The sequence below is a fragment of the Ahaetulla prasina genome, chromosome 4 (genome assembly GCF_028640845.1).
Source record: "Ahaetulla prasina isolate Xishuangbanna chromosome 4, ASM2864084v1, whole genome shotgun sequence".
NCBI lineage: Eukaryota > Metazoa > Chordata > Lepidosauria > Squamata > Colubridae > Ahaetulla > Ahaetulla prasina.
The window spans coordinates 35,377,319-35,389,924 of NC_080542.1; the positions used below are offsets into that span (position 1 = coordinate 35,377,319).

The 12,606-nt window shown below is 38.0% G+C and overlaps 1 protein-coding gene across 2 annotated transcripts in view; it reads left to right on the top strand.

Moving 5' to 3' along the window:
* Positions 1-282: 282 nt before the first annotated feature.
* DLX3 (distal-less homeobox 3) overlaps positions 283-12,606 on the top strand; it is a 29,310-nt gene continuing 16,986 nt past the window's right edge. The window contains exons 1-3 of one of the 2 annotated variants that reach the window (XM_058183136.1): positions 283-810; positions 3,094-3,284; positions 10,847-12,127. In XM_058183136.1, coding sequence (XP_058039119.1) covers positions 480-810; positions 3,094-3,284; positions 10,847-11,191 — 867 coding nt within the window. In that variant the 5' untranslated portion in view covers positions 283-479 and the 3' untranslated portion in view covers positions 11,192-12,127. Of the gene's footprint in view, positions 811-3,093; positions 3,285-10,846; positions 12,128-12,606 lie in introns of those variants that run through there. The other variant, XM_058183137.1, reaches the window with a different exon arrangement.

Genomic DNA, 12,606 nt, shown 5'->3' on the forward strand with positions numbered 1-12,606 from the left:
CCCCTACTTCTGGCATCTCAAGGAGTTCCACATTCTCAGGAGAAGAAGAAGAAAGAGGTGCTTGCAAGGTTAGTAGTGGGAGCTTATTTATTTTCTAATCCATTCTTTTTTTAAAAAAAAAAGTATAGAGAGATAGGAAGAGACAGAGAGAGAGAGAGGGGAAGAGCATGTTTTGCCTTTAAGGCAATATTTCTGGAGCCAATCGGAATGTAGCATCCACCCTTCTCAGCTCCTTAATTAGAGGGTTTAAGCAAGCTGGCTCAGTTGAATTTCTTACACGTTTTCTCTTGAGGACAGCAGTAGCAACAGCAGCAACAGCAGCAGTGGCGGCAGAAGCAACTGCAACAATTCCTGGAATCATGGCAGAGTAAAAGACTATTCAACAGGAGGTGAAGATAGAAAGGATTTTTCTCAAGTTAGTTAGTTCTTTCGTTTTCTGGGTCAAGCTGTGGACCTTCCTTTGATGAGCTCTTCTCATCATGAGTGGACCTTTTGATAAGAAGATTACCAGCATTTTGACTGACATTTCCAGCTCAATCAGTTGCCAAGCAGGCACCAAAGATTCTCCTACTCTTCCTGAATCGTCTATCACGGACCTGGGATACTACAGCACTCCTCATGCTCAGCATGAATATTACCCCAGCCAGCCTTATACTCAGCCTATGAATCCCTATGCATACCACCCCCAATTTAACTTCAATGGGATGGGGGCACCGGGGACATACTCCCCCAAACCTGACTATCCTTACAGCACTTCATATAGGCAATATGGACCTTTCCGGGACCAGCAGTTACCGAGCCAAGAAACAGGTAATGAAGTTTTTAAATCAAAGTCCAGAGTATGTGAGTTTGAGTGGAAGACTGTCCCTGTTTTGGGGTTCAGGGAAATTAAATGGCTTGAAATATCTTGGAATGTTTCCCCAACTCTGTTGGGGACATTTTAAACAATGGGGTATGAATTTGTGAATGAGTGTGTATGAGAGCGATACTGCCTTGCCAGAAAATATTGTCCTAGTGGAAAGAAATGAATGGCATCTCTTTGTGTTATTACATACAAGACATCCAAGCTGTTCTGGTACTAATCATGATTAAATTCTTGAATGGTATTCTGGTGTTCCTTCAGAGTTTTGTGCTTTATATAAAACATAGGCACAATCCACCATTCACCTGTGAATTAAGGCACACCTGAAATCAATTTTCCTTTTTTTTTCTTGCCCAGCTCAGATCTGTGTTTTGCTTCCTGCCTCAGAAAGATTCAAACAGCCTTTCTCCTCCTTTAACTATTTTTTCTGTGTTCCTGGGTGAGAAAATGTCTGCACATTTTTTCCCAATTTTGTATGTTAGTTCATGGCTTACTTTTTAATTTGCAAAGTGCAAATGCTACTGTTGTAACAATACCTTAAATTCCATCTTTTGTTTAAGGAAGGGGGGGGTTTGAATTTTTTTTCTTAAAGAAAAAATAATGCTAAGCCTGAAACTTCTTTTCCTGAGGCAAAAAAATCTAGTTTCCCCTTCTCCTTTAAAAAAAAAAAAAATCCACGTTTTTCTAAAACAATATTTTGCCAAATGTGCTAATTTTTTTTAGTAGCTTGTTTTTCTCCCTCATGTGCAAAACTTGTTATTTTGCTAGTTAAAATCTTGATACCAATACCCACAATTTGATGTGTGTGAGGGCATCTGTTTATTTTTATGAATTAAAAAAGAGGGAAAGGAGTAACTTAAAAGTTGGACAAGTGGAAGACAGAATACACAACTGTGAAAATAATTGTGTAAAGATGAAAATGATGAATTCTATCTTTAAACAGAACTGGCATGTAGATTTTGGCTACAACTGTCTGAGGCCTATAACTTACGCCCTCATTCCCCACAAATATTTCAGGAAGGGAATATGGGGTTGTGTGGTTCCAACTGTCCCAATGTAACCGGACAATGCTTCCTGCCAAGGAGGAAAAAAATACATTAAATATATCTAATGAGACAGAACATGAATTGGTTTTTGTAAAAAAAAAAACAAAACAGGAGCCAGGTCAAAACAGAAGAATGGAGAAGTCCATTTCTGAGAGAGAAAATTTAAGACAGAGCAAAGCAGCTAAACTGTATCTTGCAATGCACCTCTGTTGAACTCTGACTTGGTCCTTTTAAAAAAATCGCCAAGGGAACAAAAAAAGAGGGAGGGAGGAGAGAAAGGAGAGCCTAAAAGAAAAAAAATTGGAGGAAAAATAATAAAAAGCAGGGGTGGGGGGAGAGATATTGAACAAAAGAAGGAAGGAGGATTAAAAGTTTATTTTCCAAAAATCTTTTTTTTTAAATGGAATTCCACTTTGTCCTAATTGTTCAGTAAATTGGATAGTAGAAAGCCTCTGAGCTTTACTTTATTCTGACTTATAGCAAGAAGCAAGTTTGATTGATTGGCTTCATACAAACTACGCACAACTGCCCTTTGATAAGAGTTACATAGGAGTAAATTCCACTGAGAGGAGGGAGGCTTAGTTTTAACGTATTTGCTCAGCACATCTCCTGCAGAATCCTTTGCACAGCCCTTTAAGACCCTCTTTCATCCTTAGTATGACTCTCCATAGAAGAGTGAATTGTCCTTGTTAGATAGGGAGGTGGAAATGATAAGTAGAGGCAGATGCTGGCTGTGTCTTCAGCATCTTGTTTGTACTCCGTAAGTGCGGAGAGAGAAAAAAAACAGACAATAGGGAGGTGGGAGCAAGTCCTTGAAATTATTCAAAGGCAGATTGTTCTGTGTGATATTGCTGGTAATTAATAGAAGCAATAGATGTATCCTTGAAAAGAGCAAAAGTTTACAATTATAGGATAATTATAGTAAATTGCTTTTCTTAAAGGGATCTTTCTTTTGTGACATAAATCAAATTGTCGTTGTTGTCCTGTTCAGCAGTTCAGTGGCTGAAAATTAGTATTCCTCTGCTGGAACAAAGCATGGATTCTGCAGCTGGAACAGATAAAGTTATTTTATCAAAGCAAAGGTTTAGAAACCAGCAGTATTCTCTTTTTGAGCGTCACTGCGTCACTTCCTTCTGCTATTTGGATTCTTTCTCCCACCGTATTTCTTTTCTCTCACTTTTGCAGTTGCAGTGAAGGAAGAACCTGAACCTGAAGTGCGGATGGTCAACGGGAAAGCAAAAAAAATCCGAAAGCCCCGCACAATTTACTCTAGTTACCAGCTGGCTGCTTTGCAAAGGCGATTCCAGAAGGCGCAGTACCTGGCGTTGCCAGAGAGGGCAGAGTTGGCTGCACAACTTGGACTGACCCAGACTCAGGTAAAACTTTAGAAACAGGAAGGAAGGCTAATCACAAGACAGAAAAAGTGCGCGTGCAGTTTTCTTTAGCCTTTCATCTTTATTTTGGGAACGTGAGTGTAAAGAAGTGTTATCCTTGAAACTCGAAAAATATTTAAGGGAACTACAAAATGCAGTGATTTAGATCTTAAAAATTAGGAAAAATCCACTGTGCATTTTGAAAAAGGAAAAGATCAAGTTAAATTTAAAAACCCAAGGATAATAATTCATTTCAGATGCTCTGTCTAACCTTCACTTATTTTTTTTTACTTATTTCATAATCATTTGGGGTTTACAGACTGGTTGAATTCAAATCAGTTCACCAACGTCTAGTTATTAAAGTTCCTCCAGGCTCTTCCTTCTCTTTTCTTTGCGTTTTGTAAATGGTTTTTCCATATTTGTCTTCTCACTTCTTTAAATATGCCATTTTATCTGTGTATACATGTGGGTTTAAAAACAAGAGAGCCTGCTGTTTTTCAACACTGTTAACCATTTACAGTAGGTAACTTTTTGCATGCTAAGAAGTTAAAATGTGTGGATTCTGTGATAACACTGTATTGATTTAGGATGAAGGGGATCACAGAAACGAGGTGGTGAGTTCCTTTGTTGTCATATAGAAAACAAACACGATGTCTTTTATGATGACAATAATTCTAATTAGAGAAAGCATGAGCTGCCATACACACAAAATGTAATAATAGAACCACAGTAAGCAAGCTGGGACAGAACAAATATGGGAAGGAGTGAAGTCATTTTTCTCTGTCCTTTTAGTCCTGTAGCCTACTTGTATCTGGCTGCGACCCAAAGATCCAGAATGGTATGCTGACTAGCCAGAGAGGTGGAGGAGCATTGCTGCAGGAAACATGTGGGTGGGGCAAGGCAACCTACAGTATGTGTTTTGGCAGGTTCCCCCTTTTTTCCTCCTGAAGCTAACTGAGCTTAGGCCAAGAGAATTGATGACTGTGAGAAGGAAGTTGGCTTGAGTGGAAAAAGAACCCATTGTTAATCTTTAGATGAACGTCAGCAGGCCAACTGGTTATTGTGGGTCTCAGTGAGTCTAAGGGCTGCTAGTTGCCATTTGACAGAAGAAACGATATTCCATATACTATGTTTTTATTTATTGTGGATACATGTTTCTTTTAAAACACACACTCAAGTCTTTTGCACCTTGAAGAGGGATCTCAAACTCACATTTTGCAAAGCAGGAACTATCACTGAAAGACAGTTAAGATGCAGACAATCTTAATGGGTTCACTTTTCAGAGCTGTGCGGAAGAGGGAATTTTAGGAACTCCTTATTTCTATGCAAGCTCCACTCGCCTGAATTTCCCTCTTCTTGCTTAGCTGTTAATGGTGAGAAGACACGGCTTCTTCTTCGTCATTTCTCTGCCTGGGAAACAACAACTCACCAAAGTGCAGGTTAAGATGAGAAGGGAGATCTCAGGATTCTTGTTCAGGGAGTGCCTTGCTCAGAATCTCTCCAGATCTTCCGGATTTCAGTTCCCAGTTTCTCTAGCAAGTCTCGCTGGTACAAGACATTGCCAATTGTTTTGTAAAAATAGAAGCCGTAGAGCCATTACACTACTGTATTAAATTTACCGATTTGAATGGTATTTCACTTTTTCTTAATTGCCTCAGAGCAAAGCTACAATCTTTTGCAAAATTACTTGGGAGCAATTAAGATGCATAAGAGTTCTGGGAAATCATGAACGGATACATGAGCCTGCAGTCTTAGTACATATGCCTTGGAGCCTAGCTACTCAAACTCAGTGCGTTGTTTTTCCAAACAAGCATGGATAAGATCTGTCAGATTGAAAAGTTTCTAAAGTTCTTCATTTTCTTTGATAAGAGCTAAAACAATGAGGTAATATATATATATATGGAAGCAAATGCTGCCTTTTTAAAGTAACATTCGGTACTCATCTTTTCCTTAGGAAAAAAATAGCCAGACTTAATTAAAACAGCACTACAGACAAATAAAAATACTATTTTTCAAATACATGAAACCATTCAGAAGTGAATACTAACTTCGTTTGTAATTCTATAGATATTGCCCAGGAATAAATCTAAAAATAAGTAATTCTTATTTTTAATGATGTCTCTATTTGGGGAATGTAGGCCGAACTAGTAATAGCATTTTTTTAATCAACAAAGTAGTGGAAAGGAAACTATCTAATTTTCCAAAGCAAGACCTCGGGGGTGGGTTCCCACATGGTAAACAGTGACTGACTTTAACCCAACGGTGGGTGATTGTTTTTTTAAAAAAAAGTTTTAATTGGTGATTTAGCTGTATATTCATTTGGTTAATTTATATGCTAGTGTATTGTGAGAATTCAGAAAATGGATTAATTGAATACTGAAGCACAATGCATAAACGTAGCCGGTAGGCACACAAGTTTTCACTATAATTATATGTGTTTTTAAAATACATAAATACCTTCTTGCAACATCCAGTGGGATAATAAAGCAAGATGCATCTTTCACTGTTCCCTTTGGCTTTATTCAAGGATACATTGAACTATAAATGGTTTATACTGATTATGTTTACATGACTATATTGTCAATTTTATTTTAGCTTGACATGTTGTGAGAGCCCAAGCTACTTGTCTCTGCTATATAGGCAATTTGTAATCCAGAGAAAATTAATGGTTTACCTAAAAATAGCAATGGGAAGCAAAGATTTAGACTATCCATCACATATCTAAGGCAGACCAGACAACTTAGATTTGTTGGAAAGATTTTTGGGTTCAACATTAGGCTACTATCCTTTCATCCAAATGTCTCCTCTCATTTATCCTAATGTTCCGTCAACAATTTTCAAAATAGATAAAAATGAACTTTGCACTGTATTTTTGGGTTGATATAATCGTTAGCTTGATCTGGACATAGTCATGGGTTACAGACCTTTTGAAAGGAATGGGACTTAGGTTAATCACAACTTATTTGAGTTCCATTTATTGTAATGGATCTACTCTAAACATGATTTGATCGGGATCTCATTCACTATGTTCAGTGAGCCTTATGAAAAGGACCATAGCATTCCTTTAAATCAATGTTTTTCAAACTTTAAGACTGCAACTCCCCTTTCAGGGTCTGTATCTACAATACATTTCCATCATTTTATAAGTGCCCAAAGCACTCTACTGCTGAGCCAGTGTTTCTTAATCTTGGCAACTTTCAGATGTGTGGACTTCAACTCCCAGAATTCCCTGGCTAACATGGTCTCCAGCCAAGCAGAATTCCCAAACCAGCAAAATCTGTACATCTTAAAAGTTGTCAAGTTAAGGAACACAAATTAAATAGAGGATTAGGAGATAAGATTTAGTGTTTCATTTTAAATGATGGGAAGTTCCTTTTAGGTAAGAAATAAAGGTTTTTGTACTATTCGTTTGACTCTTTCTCTAGTAGTAGCCACCATGGTCAACATCAGGATTGGTTGGAATTATAGAACAGCATAAGAAATGCTCAGGGTATCATTTTAATATATAGTAATGATAATCTGGTAGGTTTGTCCACAAAAAAGAAAAAACAAATTCTCTTGAATAATCATTTTATAAACCAAAGGAATTCTCTCTTCTGCAGAAGTTTACCAAAATATAAATATAAAATATTTTTCCTTAGTTCTTGCTTGTATAGTTTAATTTGGCAGTGGCTGACATTTGCAGAAGATTGATTCAAAGGCCACAACATACTTAGGCCATGAGAATGACTTTTTCTTTTCTCAATTATAATTCAGAAAAAAAGACATACTGGGATAGTTCCCAAAGTAGAAAGGTATCATTTATCATAAGCTTAGATTTTAGGGAAATCTGGCTTTAATTCTGTGGAGATGTTACCACTTAATGAATGTTAGGAAAACTACACTCTTTGGACTCCAACTAAAATATTCTGGCCTTTTGCCAAATGCTCACTCACAATGCTCAACACAATATTCCAAAACATCATGTGTGATTGGTGATACATATACGCACACACCCAACCAAGTTAGCTTCCTCTGTTTCAGCTCCCACATTCAGACATGAAGCTCTCTTGTGTGTCATCCTCTCCCACAAGCCTTCCCTCCTTAAGCAGGTCATGAGGGGCTGGTAAAGAAGCTGGACTGGAATGTGGAGCCAGCCAAGCACCCTGAGGACAACAAGGCTGCTTAATTGCTTTGATCTAAATTAAGGGAGCAAGTTGGCGTGCTTCCGGATTCTGATAGGTCAAGAGCATAGCATAGTGGTGGCAACCTGACACATCGAAAATTGCACCCAACAAAATGCTCTCGGGGTGTACAGATGAGTTTTTGTTCCTACAAACACAAACTGCCCCATGATAGTCAGGAAGGAATTTCCCCCTAGGGTCACCATGGTCACTGACCCAAGTTTTTTTCTTTAGCCTTTTTTTTTTTTCAGGGAGCTGGGGGGGGGGTAAGAGATGGCCTGATGCTTTGCTCATTTGTCTGAATCATCTGAAGTTTTTCCCATATGGGACGGGTTTTGTTCATGTTGAGTATGAGGTAGCCATGTGATTGTCAAAGCAAGAATTTCCTCCCCTCCCTGGGTGACCACCAGAAACAAATTGCATTTTGTTTCCACGCTTAGCTTGCTTGAATCATCTTGCACAACGTTGCATTAAATGTACAATATCAACTATTTGCCTAAATACATTGTCTAGTGTGAATTTCATAACCCAGCCTCCTCCCGGGGTATTAGAATATACTTACAGCCATCTATAACAAATGAGATATAGTCCCTCACTTTGGTGTCATAAGCTTTTCTAATGGTTTGAAGAGCTTGGATTAAAAAAAAAAGAGTCAACTTTAGTCTTGTGGAATATTCATTTTAATACCTATAGAGATTCTCAATCATCCAGGACATGGTTGCCCCAAAGATGCTTTTCCAAAAGACACCTGGACTTTTTTTGGTTTATTCCTTGAAAATGGTTCACTTCTCATCCAAGAAGCTTCTTCAGTTCTGGATCAGAAGCGAATAAACCAAGAAAGTCCAGCTGACTTTTGGAAAGGCACAGAAGGGTTCATTTTAATAGAACTCCCCAAACTTCTCCAGTCAGAGCTTTTTGCTAGCAACAAATACTCATAATTAAATAATTATGAATCTGCTCTGAGGTCAGAACTATCTGAAGTTTGCTTCCTTTTCATATATTTCCCATCCACCCCCCTCCAATTTATAGTTACTTTAAAAATTCACTTCTGTAGTAAAATTATGATAGACCTTTTATTATATCTATTGTTAAATTACTGGGAATCAGAAACATTTGACAGTGAATTGATCCTTGCCCAATAGATTGGCATTTTTCCAACAAAAACAAAAGTCCCATGAATATGTATATTTCCTATCATAACCTAGACCTACAGAGCAATGCACGAATTGCATAGTTTTGCAAATTAATATATAGTTCACTGGCCAAAGTTTATACTGTCAGTAGTGTTTTCCTGCAAGTATCACCAAGATGCATGGGCTTCGAGTCTGATGTGTCTTAATTAAAATATATCAATATATACTATAGAAGTCGCATCACTTCCATCCTGGTTCGGTAGGAACTTTTCTAAGATCCGATTTTAGAAAATGAAAGAAATACCGAGAATGTAGTTTTCTTTGGACATGAGGGGGAGCTCTTTCTTTAATCTTGTAGAATTGAATGATATCTCTGAGTCAATCAGTTGTCCTTCCTTCCACCACCACTTTAGCATTTTCCCTTGGGTTTTTTTTTTTTTACTATCAAACATACATGTATGCTTGCATACATTCAGCATAGTTGCTCCCTTTGTATATTTTTCACCATCTAAATTTTTTTTATTTATTTACATTTATATCCCGCCCTTCTCCGAAGACTCAGGGCGGCTTACAGTGTATAAGGCAATAGTCTCATTCTATTTGTATATTTACAAAGTCAACTTATTGCCCCCCCCAACAATCTGGGTCCTCAAATGGAATATTAATGGAAGAATCACCTATTAATTGCAGTTCCTTTACTAGAAAAAACATAGTACTTTTCCACCTTGAGCAGAAGTAGATTTGATGCACTTTATTAGAACTAAAAAGGTCCAGCAATGCCTTTCCCTTTGGTTTGAGGTTTTGATAGTTGAAGTCCAGACATATAAAAAAATATGAGACTGGAGATTGTTCCTCTGTTATCAACAACTTGTAAAGATTTTGGATTATTTCAAATTAAATCATCTGGTCTGTTCTTATGAGTTCACAATTCTATCCTATCGCAGGTTAAAGAATTATCAGCCAGTTAATATAGCTGCATTTTAATTGACTGATCAGAATAATAACTTGCCAATTCCAAAGCAATAGCAATAGCATTTAGACTTATATAAGGCTTCACAGTGCTTTACAACCCTCTCTAAGCAGTTTTACAGAATCAGCATATCGCTCACATCAGTCTGGGTCCTTATTCTGCCCACCTCGGAAGGATGGAAGGCTGAGTCAACCTTGAGCCAGTAAGACTCAAACTGCTGAACAGCTGGCAGTCAGTAATTGGCAGAATTAGACTGCAATAGTGTATTCTAAGCACTGTGCCACCATGGCGCTTTCATTGATTACCAACTGCAGAGAGATTTCCCCTGCCCCCAGAAGGAAAAAAGATGTTTCTCAATTAAACTAAGCAGACTTTGTTCCCAAGTCTCCCTGCTTCCTTGTTTTGGTTAGGAAGAGTTTCTGTCTCTACTATCTTTGATCCTTTATTTTTTCTTCCTACCCTCCACCCACTTCCTTTTGTCTTGCTTATACTCTTTCTCTAGAGTGGGATGTAGATGGAGTCACACAACTCCACAATGGTATTGGGAAGATTTCCAGCCAGCTAGGCCACTATTCCAGCCCTGCCCTAAGTTTCATCATGGCAGACTTCCCAATCCCAATGTTTAGCATCCTTGAAAGACTTGTAAAACCTTTTGAGCAAGCTTTTGTCACATGAGTTTTTTGCAATGAGCCTAAATTCCCTGCTTCTATTAATATATTGGTTGGTAGACCATTTTAGAAATTAACTTGTAGTCCCACTTTTCAAAAGACATGGGGGATATGCTTACTTTCTTGTACACATTCCTAGAAAGAGTTTAGAACAGAGATTGCTATTACCCCTGTGATTTACTCTCACAAACTTTCTGCATTTTAGGATTAGATTGATGAGTAGTAATTAGATTCACTGTTTATGCTAAGTCAAAACTAACCAAAACAAAGTGTTGCTTAGCATAGTCTCTACAGTCAGGCATAATTGTAGTTTATGATTTAGTGCAATTTTTGAATCCATATCAGATCTTTGAACTATCTAATCCAGTCTTTCCAAGCATATCTGAAATGCCAGGATTTGAGCCTGTCATCTGTTTCATGAAAAGTCTTGAATCCACTGAGCCACACTGAGCTCTCCTTGAACTGGACAAGTAATACTTTTCCTTGTGTTGATGGAAGAAATGCAGAGCTTTATCTTTGGTGGGGAAAGGGCTGGCATAGAACAGAACAGAACAGAACAGAACAGAACAGAACAGAATAGAATAGATGCAATCTATTCTACAAATTAAATAATGTTCTCTCTTTCTTGCAGGTCAAAATTTGGTTCCAGAACAGGAGGTCTAAATTTAAGAAATTGTACAAAAATGGAGAGGTCCCCTTGGAACATAGCCCGAATACCAGTGACTCCATGGCTTGTAATTCTCCAGCATCCCCAGCACCCTGGGACAGTAATACTCATAACCCAGCCAGCAGGAGCCAAATCCCCCCGCCACTCTCTTATACCTCTCCCGCAAACTACCTGGAAGATCAAAATTCTTGGTTCCATCATCAGAATCTGAATGGGCCTCACATACAACAACAGGGACCTCCGCCCACTTCTGGCTCTATGCATCACCCATCTCCAGGGCCTCCTCCCAATCCTGGAGCACTTTATTAACCTCCTTTCCCTCCTCAATGAAACCAGTGGAGCAGGAAAAAAGGAATGAGGGAGAGGGAGCCAGAGAGGGAGAAACAAACAGAAGGCAACATCTTAAAACCCTTTGATATGTTTCAGAGACATGTACATATTCCATCTCGGTACCAAGTGAACTGCAGCAGAGCTAAGATATTAGGGGAGACCATTGGGGGAGGCTGGGTTTAAAGAAATGTGAAAGGGAGAGAAACTATTTGCAGCCCATGTTTTATCTCAATCAAATCAGTTTCATCAAGAACTCTGTTACCCACTTCCTGGATGATTTATTTCTGGCCTAATTGTTCCCAATTTCCACCATCAGCTGGGTGGCTCTCAGCATGGTTAGAGAAAAGCATGGCAAAGGAGGGGGAAAAAATGTCATTTTTTCCTTTCGGTTTTGCTTTGTTTTATTGGTTGATGGCCTCTCCAAACCAAATGGTTTTGAGAAGTATCAATTTCATGTGTCTTCTGAAAGATTGGTATAGCTACAAATGCCAATCAATTATTCAGGCCTATGACAGGAATAGGTTTGAGCTGTTTGCTACCCATGCAGTCGGGAATGGGAACAATGTATGATATCCAACTCTTTCTCATTCTACACACCACCTTGGAAATACTGTCCCACTGAAAATTACAGCAATGTTCTACATAATGAAAGGGAGAGGTAGATTTCAACTACTACTAATGTGATAGATTTTGTAATCCCTTTAGGGTTAAATTCACTTCATAGCCAGATTGATCTTATACAAAACTGGTCAGTATATAGTGTTAATTTTCAGTAGTGCTACTGGCTAGCACAAAAAAAGGGTGAGGGAACCCAGGGAAAAAAATATTGACCTTACCAATGTTTATTTTGGATTTATACGGATGCACTATGGGATTTATTGCAGATTAAAAAAGAACAAAAAAAGTAAAATTAAACTTTTGTACTGGTTTTTCATCTGGTGATGGGGGGGAAAGTGATCTCAGTTCTATACTAGCTCCAGTTAATAGTCTTGTCTTGAGTGTTTGGGGCAGATACTTCACACCATAAAAATAAATGAAGAATTCTAATACACAAGGGAACAAAAAAAATATAATCCTTATAATTCTCAGCACATACTGTTAAACCAAGGATTTTTTGTCAATTTTTAAAACTCTAGTAGCTTGATTTACTTAACATTAAATCAAAACTGATGGTTAACAAACCAGAATTCCTGGCCTCATTCAACATGCTAAACCAGAACCTAAGATATTATAGTGCAGATAATCTTTCATTACCACAACTGAGCACAAAATTTCTATAGCGAAGTGACAGTTTTTAAGTAAGTTTTGCCCCATTTTAAGACCTTTCTTGACACAATTGTTAAGTGAATTACTGCACTGGTTAAGTTAGTAACAACTAACACAGTTGTAAGGGG